Below are 12,757 nucleotides of genomic sequence, written 5' to 3'. Positions count from 1 at the left end.
CAAATTACAAAATTATCTTGAACATGTGGGTGTTCCCATCCAGCTTCAGCAAGTGGAATAACTGCTAGAAAATGCAGCCCGTTAAACACACAATGAATGCCACTAAAAAATATCCATGTGACAACATACTTCAGTTAAAACACCCCACAGTTATAGTGAAAAATTGCCCAGGCAGAATTATTTTCAGTTTTCACATTACATTTTTTTGTGATTTTTAGAGTCACAGTCACATAAACATATGCATAAACATAGCATTTAAGGAAACAGAAAAAAATTGCCAGCAATTGCAGAAGCATTAAATAAACTCTGATGCAAATAATAAATAAATGCCTAACATACACCTGGTTTCATATCCTAACATTTCCCATTTTTTAGGAGATGAATAGATTATTGAACTTCGCAATAAAACAGAGAAATAGATTACTGGATTTTTTAATAATGAAATACTCATTAGTTCCAGTTATCCCTTGAAAAAATCCAGATGTCACTAAACCATCAAAGATGTATTCCTTTTCCACTTCTCCCACATGAGGATATATTAAAGAAACATTTTCTAGACATTTAAAAATGTTTAGATTTCATTATGATTTTGATGTGCAGGAGGTTTGAGCCGTCCAAGGGCAGCACAGTGAGTGGAGCTGTGCAGGAATGCAGAGCCCTGAGGGAGCAGGGGAGAGGAACGGGCCGGGCCAGCGGGGCCACCCTCTGCTGCCAGGCTGGAAATGCTCATTTCTATCTGTAATAAAGAGCTGCACTATTCTTACCCCATCCGTCATCCCCAGCTTTCTACTGAGGTGTTCACCCCCAGCCCACAGCGCTAGTCCCTGGGTTACCACACCTTCAAGTAAGATCGCTTCTAATATGCCATCCCTGACACTCTAATCAGTCATTCATATCCACAAAATTTACCCACTAACTAACCTTAAAATCCTACCCCAAGTTCTCCTTAGGTATAATACTGTGACACATCTTGGCAACACTCAACCTACTATTGCCCTCCAACGACTGCTTTTGCTAAGACACTATTAGCTCATGATTTGGCTGCACTTCAGGGTGCTACACAAGCAGCTGGGAGCCTTACTCCTGCATTTGGAACCAATTTCTCATTGCATACTATTAAAACAGGCATTGCCCTCCAACGACTGCTTTTGCTAAGACACTATTAGCTCATGATTTGGCTGCACTTCAGGGTGCTACACAAGCAGCTGGGAGCCTTACTCCTTTTTGAAACTGATTTCTCATTGCATACTATTAAAACAGGTACCCCTCTCCAGGTCTAGGCTGCATCTAGGACCCTTATAGACAGTGGCCATAAGACAAATTACAAAAAAATTTTAAAAACAGCCGCTGAATGTATCCCCACAAAAGAACAGATTGTTCATTTTGTAGAAACCTTTTCCTTGAGATGTCACTTGCAAGAATTAATCTTTCAGCTTTCTCAAATTATGTAACTGTGACTCTAAAAATCACCTTAAAAAAAGACTCCCACTATTATAATTTAATCCTACTCTAGAGCATCATGCTTTAAAACAATTGTACTTATAAGTCTGTAAATCATGTGACTGCAAGTATCTTCCTTTAGAACTGGTAAGAAGACATCATTTTATGTTTCTCACCACCACACAAAATTTAAGTTAAATAAAAAAGTTTATTTGCCAGTCTGAGCTCAGTAACACAGAACTGAAAAAAAAACTTACCTCCTTTAGTATCTGGAGTCCACATCATTCAGCTTAAGACCCTTGCCAGGCTGCAGCATTATTCTCTTCTTTCCTGGCCAGTTTCCATTCTCATTGCAATAAGGCACTATATGAAGCATAGTCTCTCTGTCTGAAGTTGTACTGAGATATTGCTATGGCACACAAAGGGAAGGGAAGTGCTCATGGATCTCTCAGATTGCGTGAGTTTATGTGAAGTGAACAAGTTTATTATTTGTCAAATATAGTCAGTTGTACTGAACTTTGTGTAATATGCTGAGATTATTATTCATAGGGTGAACAGTTGCCTGTGGCTGAAAGGTTGCAAACAGAACAGACACACAGCTGAGATTAAGATTTTGGAAAGAAACAGGTTCAAGGAGGTAGTACATAATGAGACAAACATGTCACAGGCCAGCGGGACTGGACAAGTGCTCACAGAGGCACAAGAGCCTGGAACAGCACAGATGGCTCAGACTGCCACCTGACTAGCCACAGTCTGCTTTGGATATTATTCTCAGGTTCACTTTCACACCACCACACATTAATTCTACTTCAGAATCTGACCCTGTAAAAAACAGCTGTCACTAAAACAAAGTCAACTTAGTGCCTCGTTCAGCCACTGGTGCTCTGAAATCAACACGCCCCATTAAAAATGGCCATTGGTCCACTTGGTCACTTGCACTTTCATGCAAAATTGAGAACTGGGAAGCCTCTGTTTTAATTTAGTCAGTAATTTACGAGAAATACCAAATGCACAGGCAAATCTGGCAGAATGTGAATAGAGCTGATCCCTCCCTTGTACCGCTACACTAAACAGGTACAACCCCCCAGATGCTCACGGGCAAGTACACTTTCCTTGTTCCTGTTTCCAGGTACACTCAAAAAGGGAAACAAGCCGTCAGCTGGGGCAGGTTTCCCCAGCTTTCCCGGGGAGAGAGCGGCTGAGCCGCCCGCAGCCGGCGGTGCGCAGAGCCCGGCTGAGGCCCCGCGGCGCCGTCCGGCCGCTGAGGGCCCCGGGCGGGCCGAGGCCGGGGGCAGGCCGGGCCCTCGGGAAGCCCTCTCTCGGTGGCGACATTAGCGGGCTCTTGAGGCGTCCTGCCTCACCTCACCGTGGGCAGGCCGGGCCCTCGGGAAGCCCTCTCTCGGTGGCGACATTAGCGGGCTCTTGAGGCGTCCTGCCTCACCTCACACAGCAACGCGGGCACAGCTCGTGTCCTTCCCCGACTGCCATTTGCAAGCTCCAGAGCAGTTTCCAAGAGAAACCTGCCAGCCACCAGTAACATTTCATCCTCGACTGAGCTGCCTGAGGTGCCATGAAGGCTGAGGCGGCAGCTCGGACCTTACCAACGTCCCCCAACACCTCAGTGACTTGTCATTTTAACATTTCCTTACCCATTTTTCAATAGAATATTTATTAGAAGTATATACAATAGAATAATAAACTACTTCCTAAAGAAAATGCTTGAACAGGGAATTAGAGAAAAATCCTGTTTTTATAAAGCATGGAATGAAATGGGGACACTGAAAAACATATTCAGTATACCAGGCACCCGTGCTGTGAGACTGATTTTACAAAGTAAAGCTGAAAAGTGAAAATGCCTTCTCCATAGAGATAGGAATTTTACTCCAAAGGTTCATCACTGTTTCACTTGGGTATCTAAATCAGTTAATCAAGATTATAATATTGCAACTCCAGCAGGACAACAACTTAAATTATGTAAACATTCATAGCAGAAGGTCTGCTAACCCAAACCCACTCAAACTCAGCTAGGGCAGCTGACATTGACACCAAGATAAAAATCTCAAGTTTATGTTTTTTTTTCTAATAAGCTGCTGTTTTTGTAATAAGTCTTGTTAGCACTTTTTAACATGTAACCTGAGGAGTTAACAATCTCTCCCTTATGTGTAAAATTTCAAGAAGTGAACAAGCAACATCGGCTGCAAAGTTTGACTTTTTTAAAAAACACAATCACAAGAAAAGGTTAACTCTGAATTAAAGAATTTTATTTTGTGCATTTCAGAAATGAATAATGACATTTTTTAAAATCAGCTGTTGCTGTGATAGACAGACATGTAAAGCTCATGTTTCCATTTTACATTACAACATGCAGTGTGAGAATGATACATTAGTTTACTTGAATTCTCAAGTTAATAATCTTTGAATAAATCAAGAGCTATTAACTGTGTGAACATCAGTAACAGTTAAATTATTTCAGTTGGGAGGAAAACGAATTCTTAATGTAACATAGATCAAGAAGCACCAACTGGAACACAATGGATGCACAGTTGTTACTGAGTTATTTAGTTTATTTCTATTTTACCAATTATAAGTTTGCATTACTAGAAGTTTACACTAGTGAGTGTAAAATATAAATGATAATGATACAGCTCAGGATCAGTCAATATAAAGTCAGCTATTTTTAGGGGATAATGACTTGATCTGTATGGATATCAGCTCATTTTATGTTAGAGTTAACATTGTTTTCTTCCCTCTTCATTTTTAAACTGTCTGGCTTGACAAAGTGTTGAGTAGCTTTTTGAGAAAAAAAAAAAAGAAAAACCCCAAAACCAATAAACCACCACCCCCCCAGAGAGTTAATAACCTTAAACCTTACTTTTGTTGCTACTTAACAGCAAAGTCAACCAATACATATTTTTCCCTATTTAAAATATTTGTCACTAAAACTATGCTCAACTAATCAGTGCCGAAGCAACATTATAAATGGGCATGTTTAGAAGTTTCCTAACATACGTATTTTTGTGTACACAGTGGTGATTTATCTTTAAAATTTTACTATTAAATTAGAAAAACCCCTAGCAGTGACAAATATGCAGTCTTTATCAGCAGTGCAGGCTGCAAAACTGGAAAGCAATCTGTACATAGCATAGGAAGGTTTTGATGAAAAATTTCTCATGTTTTTTTCCCCAACACTTAAAGAGTGTTATTGCCAATGAATATAATTTTGACACCTGGTGGAAACCTTCAACAGTTATAGCTCTTAAGCTGCACTTCCAATTTTAAAATGTTTTCATGAACTAGGAAGTATTTTTTTTTCTGCCATTTTGTGGCTTTCTAAGCCACAGGAGCCATAAAACATACCTTGAAATAATACACAAGAAATAAGTATCCAGGAAAACAGTAAAGCTTGTGAAACAGAAGGACAGAAACCTCAATATAATTATCAAGAATTTTGGAAAGTTCAGTGCAGTATGAAAAATACTTTCTATGCCTCTTGCACATTAAAAAAATAATCTGTAGCTGACATTTCCATAACATTTTTGATCAAATGACATTTCTTATGCGTTGCGTTGAGAAAATAAAAAATTCCCAACCCATGTACTGCAGTTCAAAGTTCAGGTTTAATATAGACCTTACCTATTCCTAACTTCTAAGGACAGAACACTTGAGCAAGGGAGTTAAAATACTTATTAACCCTTCAAACAAATAGTATATGGGTATAGCCACTTCTTACAATTCATCTCTTGAACCAGTTAACTTGCCCTTACAGTATCTACCTGAAATACATCTCCCTGAACAAGACAGCATGTGCACTGTACTTTAGACAGAATACAGAAACTTTAAAATACAGACATGATAAAATCTTGATCTGTGTTTTAGTGCATTATAATTACATCCCATATTTATTTTTTCAGCATATGTTGTCTAACATTCAGAAATAGTGCTTTTGCTTTTTTGCCCTGTGACGTGGCAAGTGTTGTCAGTTTTACTCTCTGCCGGTTTATTGCACTAAGATGAAAAAATTGTATGAAGATTTTGAGAATTACCAACTGCTCTTCTCTCAGTTTGTGAACCCTGAACTTAATAAGGACATGCAGGCATCCAAATATGAAAAAACATGTTTTACATCATGTTCACTGGCTTGTTCCCAAACAGCATGCTTATTGTTACTGGTGCAATTTCACAAGGCCCAGAAGCCTCATATTCTCCTCTCTGATATACGTACTCTGTCTTTCCATTGTGTTGTTTCCACCTGATTAATAGAGCTAGGATTTTCCCAAGCAAGAAGGGCTCAGGTGACCCTCCCTCTTCAATAAATTAATTTAATAAGCTGTCAAGCACTTTGGCCTTCCCTAACATATAGGCCGTGCATTGTACGCACACTTCTTTTGAATTACCCATGGTGAAAACCAGATATAAATGAAAAAACAGGTTTGCTATATGGCTCATGGTGTTTAAATAAATCTAAAGACAGATTAACATAGGATGTTACCCATTATTGCTTGAGTTAACTCTCAAAGTAAAGTTTTCTAAATGTTATATATAACTTCAAAAGTTGATTTATTACAGTATTCATACACTTTATTTCTGTGGTTGCTTAGTGGAGTGTTCAATTGAACACATACAGAAACATCCCCATTATAGAGTTCAATGGAGAGATAACATATTATGCCTTCATTAATGCAGGGTGCTAGAGCACAAAACATACCAAACTTAGAAAGCTAGAGGTTAGTCTACTCCTCCTTAAGCATGCATTTGCAAAAACATCCATTAACTCTTTAAGAGACGAAGGAAAAAAACCATAAGAGCTGTGCTACTTATTTTTAGCTCAGGAAGGAGAAAAATTACTTTGTTACATTAAGATTTTGTTTTGAAAAGGCTAAAAAACCAAAGCTACTTAAAATTAAGTTTGTGCATATTCTTAAAATTGCTCCTTACTAAAAGTTGCTGCATCGAGTGTGCACTGCAGTTTTATTTTATTGTCATGCCCTGATTTTCAAAACACCTAAGCCCCACACAGTTATAGGGCACAGAGGCTGCTGGCATCCAGCATCTCTGAAAGTCAGGACACAACTTAAGTGATTGTGCAAAATAGTTAATTTCCCTTGCAGTATAAGCAAAGTGTTCATTTATGCCCAATAGTAAGACCACTGAAGTTTCACCAAATCAATCAAAATAAACTTTTACAAGTCATAAAGGATTTCAAGGACAACACCAATTGACCAGGCCTGAGTTTCACAGCTAAAAGGACAATACTGCCCATTCTCATTGGTTAGTTCTGGAAGTCCTTTCCAGGATGATCTGATAAAAGAAAACAGAAATGCGTACTGTTGTTAGATTACAGATTGAAAAAAAAAAAAAAAAAAGGGAACATTTAATTTTGAAGCCTTTTGGAAGATAAACTCAGTAGGAAACTGAAAAGCTTTACTAAAGGTCTGCTCTCCTACAAGCCTAGAATATCCTTTAACAACTGAGATGTAATGTTTTTTTCACCTGCAGTAGTTAATTGTAGTGGAAGTGTCTGTTCTTCAAAGCAGGCTCTCTGCTACTAATAACAAGTGAAGTTACACATCTGGCGTGCTGCTCCTGTTTCTCATTCTGGTCTTTTTGCATTTGGAAGATGAGATAACAATGGTATTCAAACTATACTTTAAATTGATTATGGTGCTAAAAAGTGACAAGGGCTGAAAGACAGCATGATTACATAAACCATCTTTTCCTCCTTGGGAACAAGAACCCCCCCAACAAACCGGCACACTTACAAAACTACAATTAAAGCCTATTGCTACATTAATTATTCTGTACAGAAACAAAGGATCAAAACAGAGTATTAAATAATAAAAAAAAAGTACACTACCTTAGTAAGACAGAATAAGCAAATAGTGTTACCAAACTGCAAGTTATTTCTGATACTACCAAACAAGAGACTTGGTCAAGACACTACATAAGGCAAAATGTTGCTTCACAAATGCTTTTTTCTTCCTTGTGTGGTCAGACAAACAATTTTGTCATGAGTCCTGAATTACTTTTTTGAGTACAAATAAATACATGTTTCATGTGCTACAGAACAGATTATATGGAAGAGATATCAAGGGCAAGGTGTTTTATTTAGTTCAGCTTGTCTCAAATCCTTATTAATTAAAATAGAGAGTAAAAGAAGAAAAACAGTGTGTGGGTTTGGTATGAGAGAAACTCAAAATGCAAGTTCTCTGTCTCCTTAGAAAATCAAGGCTATTAGCATGACAGCTTCAGAATCTTAATTTTCTCACTTGGAACACAATAAATCTAACAATATTTTGCATCGTTTTATCTGCTGCAATTGTAATCTGTCACTACTTGCCCTTTAAGTATTATATTTTATGAAGTTTGTTTTTAAATACTTTGATTTTTTTGAAAAACAACTCAGTGTCTTTTTTTCTGAAACTGATTTCTTGTATGAAGTAAGATGCTCATTTTTGTGTAAGATTTATTTCACCCAGTCTTCACATGGGTAAGTATTAGGAATTCTGCAATCTGTGAAAGGCACTAGATCTCACCTGTATTTGAAATCTGACTTGAGACCTGCAATTGCACATATAGCAGTCAACTTCCTATTTAGAAAAGAGATCCTGTTTGTACAGCAGATCTGTACTCTTACATGATTTGGATGGTGGATACCATTAACTTGGTATTTTGGATATTTTGTATCTGTGTTTGTTGTCACCTTACCTTTCAAGATGAACATAGTGGCGAGAAAGAACATTCTTAATCATAACTACAGTTTTTGCATATATCTCTGGACCAATCAACCTAGAGAAATACAGTTTGGCACGAAGAAAATATCCAATTGGCCACAGCCATTCCTAAACAAAGAATGAAACAGACAATTAACAAAGCAGTTGGTTTGAAAAGATGACTACACTTTCTCTAAATTGAAGGAAGTAGCTCTTACAGGTCCTTGGTGATAATTAAACCCTCTGGATACATTGTAGTTGTCATTGTCAAGAGCATTATCATAGACTCCACAGTACACCATATCACTGCAAGAAAAAAAAGTATTATGCAAACAAAGTCTTAATTAAAAACAATACACAGAAAATGCAAATGGAAATTAACAAAAAAACTTGTTTGTAGTTGTCATTGTCAAGAGCATTATCATAGACTCCACAGTACACCATATCACTGCAAGGAAAAAAAAAGTATTATGCAAACAAAGTCTTAATTAAAAATGATACGCAGAAAATGCAAACAGAAATTAACAAAAAAACCCTTGCAATTTACATTTATTGATGGTTAAGTTAGGGAGGTCTCCAATAGGTTCTGTACTTTACATGATAGTGAAATTCCAAATAAAGTTTAAATTTGTAGGAAAATGGTCAACATCTTGAAAGGACTTTAGAATCATAATTTTACCCTTTTACTCAAACTGTAGTGCTGTACACGGTACCAAACACTCTATGTCCCAAGATGCAAATTCAACATTTTTGGTATGATACCAAATTTGACTTGCTTACTGTGAGGCATCCAAAACCACCCAGCCATTACCTATATAAAGAAATCAATTACACGGACTTCTAGAACAGCAAAACAATTGTTCTGGAAGTACTTCCAGCAGCCTCATTCCATTGGTATAAAAGAAGATTTCACACCATCACCACCACCCCTGCCCTACATCAAATAATTCCTACTGTCATGTTTATTGTCTTTAGGAATTACCACTTGATCTTATCTCTACTGTACTTACTCTGGGTCTAAGGTTTTCATGCCTAATGGACCAAGAAGCTTTTCCTCTGCTATCTGCAGAGCTTTCCAAGCTCTCTCAGGTGTAAACAACTCAGGGGCCTAATAAAATAATAAAGATTTAATGAATAGTGTCTGTGCATATACATACATAAGATTGTGTATACAAATGCAGGAGATGACAAAAAGCCTGAGTTTTGCATTACTGAATCAACTTCTGGAACTGGAAAGTCAGAGTAAGCAAGAAAACAGAAGGTATCCAGTGCGTTTTTCAATTCTGATTTTATTTTATACACCCTTGACAAATATCATTACTGAAGTTCTTTACAAATCCAATGAAGACAAAGACTCCTTCCTTTTTAGCCAATTTGATGGGAAAAGCAGCCTCCCAGACCTAGCCATGAAAGATATTCTGAATATAGTGAACACAGCAAATTGGCGAGTCCTGTCTTGATATATTTTTAGGACATATTCCAAGATTGATGAATATTAAAAGCATGGAAAAAAAGCTGCTTTCTAAAAGTTATTCCAAGCAATGTATGTTCCTGATAGAATGCCATGCAGACAGACCTTAAAATGTTCTTTATAACTGAACTAAGCTTGCATTTAAGTGCAAAGCCCTCCTCCCACTCCCCCACACTTACCACAACCATTGCTATTGTAAAATTTGGCCTGAGCTGGTAATCACACCATGGACTCGAAGCTCCATAGCTGTCTTTATAAATTCCACGTTTGTGTACAAGATCTGGGTGTTTTTCATTAGGATCTGCTGGATTCTCAGAGACAAAGAACAGCTTTTCAAAGTGTCCTTGAATTTTCCTGTCCCACTCATCATATGTGATAAACTCCTCCTTTCCTGCAAGATGTTATACACAGTTTTAATTTTCTGCAATCAGCCACAGTGACAAAAGGACAAGTATGCTTCTTGAATTGCTGACACTTAATATAACAGGAGCAGACCAAGAGCACCTCTCTCAGTTTGTGATTCCCTAACATTTAGGCCAATTGTACAGATCACAGGAGCAACAGCTCACTGAAACTTCTAGTGAGACTAACGCAACATCAGAGTCTCCACAGGGTACATATTCACTTGGGTTGGCTAAGCTTAAAGTAACTTTCTGATTAGAAGAGGATCCCTCTAAAAGATAAGGGACTTCCTATGATATTTAATGTAAATATTCCCAGCAGGGGGTTTTCTGCGTTATGAATACTGGTGGAGGGACAGAAAGGGAAAATAAAGTGTCCTGCACCATTTTACTTTTGTAATGAATGATCAATCATCATAATACATAATACCTTATCACTTATACCCATTTTGAGAAAAGGTATTCAGGCTCTGAAATTCCTTTGTAATCCACAGAATAAACTATGTGAAATATTGAGAAGACAATACAAACTTTTAATAAATTTTTATACTAACAGAATTATTTTGATCATACAAGATACGTTCTCAAGTTTTTGCCCTTTTACCCTAAAGTTTCTTCTGAGGTTATATGGCCACTATTTCATTGTTTTAGTTATTCTTATACCCCAGTAATACAATTAGGAGATACGCCTGTTTTTACCGTGTCTTTTCACAGTGACTCCACGAAATGGAAATATGTTTTTCCCAGATAAATCCATCAACCAGCGAACAGCTGACTTGCACAGGCCAACTATTTCCACAGCAGAGCCATCTCTAAAATAATAATGATAAAAACCCCTCATTATTTACTTTAAGAAGGCTACTAAAGTTCAGTGAGTAACTGAAAAATTTAGATTCATTAAGTCTCTTATTTAGACAATTTCTTTTTTCTTATTTTCCTACTATTCCTCTATTTCTCTGTCAGGGAATGAACTTGATTGCAAACTGGATAGCAAATATCTTTTTCTGTCCAACAGCATTATTTAAAGTGGTATTATCATACCCAGCTAATTAGCACAAATGGAAGATAATTTTATACCAGTGATTAAGAACACAAAAAAAAGATCAACCCGAAATGTGGTCCTCTGATGTCAAAACTGTGTTCAGGACAAAGCTTCTCATCTGCACATACACTTCTGTAACTTAGGTAATAGTTTTGCCATAAGAGACTACTCAATTCAAAAGTGAGGGATTAAAATTAGAACTAAATGTACTTCTTGGACTTGCTTCTTTTGTCAGGTAATATTAATGCAATCAATATATGCAAATATTTCAGATTTACTGTCTACTCAATGGAATTTTCTCTCTCATATCACCAACTCAGCCTCTTTTGGAAAGTACTTCAACTGCTCTAGGTTCCCAATTAAAATGCTTGACTTGTCAAGCAAGATAAAATTTTCCTCAATTCTTACCCATGGATGGCAATTAATTTGAAACTGTACAGAATTCAAGCAAGGATGCCTGCAGCAGTTTGCTAGCACATAATAAAGAGCCTATTTCAAAATGCTTAATCTCAACTCAAAAAATGTAGATGTTGTAAATATTTTTGAATTCAAACTTAGAAGTATTCAAACAACACAATTATCAATATATAACTCATATGAGAAGTTTGAATAACAAAGTACTGCTAGTACAGCAAGTATACAGTATTTCCTAAATTACATTTTACTACTTCTGAATTCAGAAGTCAACTCTTGGCATGAAGCTAAGACAGTAACAGAAGCCATGGGCTTCACCTGCCCAAGAACACAGCTTTTGACTTCAAATCAGCATGAAGAAAAAAAAAATCCATAAACATTTTAGTACGTAGAAACATTTAGAACATTTGAGAGATAACCTCTCAGATGTGTCAACAGAACTCATAGTGGTTCTGCAGAAGAATATAAGTTAAAAAAAGAATTAAAAAACCCGTGCCTCAAGCCTGGCTTTCATACCTTGGAGTAGCTGGAATTCCTGTGTTGCGAGCTCTGTCGCTCTCTCCCATTTTATCCATCCAAGTGCCACAATTGAAGCGGTTTCCTCCAAAGACAAAGCCAGTTTCAGGGTCAATGCCTGCAGTTACATTAAAACCTGGCAAGAAAGAATATGAGGTGTTAAGTTCATTTTTTAGGCAAAACAAAATCCCAATTTCCCACACCCTCAACCCAAATTTCCAATAAACAAAAAGACCTTCCAACAAGAGACCTGAGACAGGTTTCTGAAGGCAACTGTACTTTAAGTGAAATTTTAAAGGTAATTTGCACCATAACATATGACCAGTTACTAACAATAAACTATTATTTACACACTTCAAAAATATTACATATATAAAGTAATACAGTTTTAGTTACAACAAATATATATTTTAAAAAATATAGAAAGAGGGAACAAGAGGAAAAGGAAATACAAAATATACTTATCAACTTCTGTTTTGCACAGCAAGTGTTCTGTGTATGTTACCTTCATCTCTCATCTTTTGGTCAATCTGAGGACCAGCATTCCTTTCTCGGAAATTTATGCCTTCCATATGTCGTTGCATTGCTTCCTGTATTACTTCATAAAGTGGCTGATCCTAGTTTCATTACATGTTTGGATGACATGTGAAAGGCAAGATGAAAAATTAGTAGAAAACATTTCTTAAACCTCTAGTTTATATGATATTCCAAAACAACTCCCACATCAAACATTTTCAAGTAGCATCCTTGGCAATGGTAACAC

General features: G+C 37.0%; 1 protein-coding gene across 5 annotated transcripts in view; it reads right to left on the bottom strand.

The window, feature by feature from the left end:
* Positions 1-3,679: 3,679 nt before the first annotated feature.
* Positions 3,680-12,757, bottom strand: part of AGL (amylo-alpha-1, 6-glucosidase, 4-alpha-glucanotransferase) — a 35,734-nt gene continuing 26,656 nt past the window's right edge. For all 5 annotated transcript variants that reach the window (XM_039718276.1, XM_039718284.1, XM_039718265.1 and 2 more), the window contains exons 27-34: positions 12,500-12,611; positions 11,995-12,130; positions 10,722-10,834; positions 9,801-10,012; positions 9,161-9,258; positions 8,369-8,456; positions 8,146-8,279; positions 3,680-6,738 (exon numbers count right to left, since the gene is read on the bottom strand). In XM_039718276.1, the coding sequence (XP_039574210.1) occupies positions 6,621-6,738; positions 8,146-8,279; positions 8,369-8,456; positions 9,161-9,258; positions 9,801-10,012; positions 10,722-10,834; positions 11,995-12,130; positions 12,500-12,611 (1,011 nt within the window). In that variant the 3' untranslated portion in view covers positions 3,680-6,620. The remainder of the gene's footprint in view (positions 6,739-8,145; positions 8,280-8,368; positions 8,457-9,160; positions 9,259-9,800; positions 10,013-10,721; positions 10,835-11,994; positions 12,131-12,499; positions 12,612-12,757) is intronic.

This window comes from Passer montanus, unplaced genomic scaffold (assembly GCF_014805655.1).
Source record: "Passer montanus isolate IOZ18808 unplaced genomic scaffold, ASM1480565v1 scaffold103, whole genome shotgun sequence".
Lineage (NCBI taxonomy): Eukaryota > Metazoa > Chordata > Aves > Passeriformes > Passeridae > Passer > Passer montanus.
This window is presented reverse-complemented; position numbering and strand designations above follow the sequence as displayed.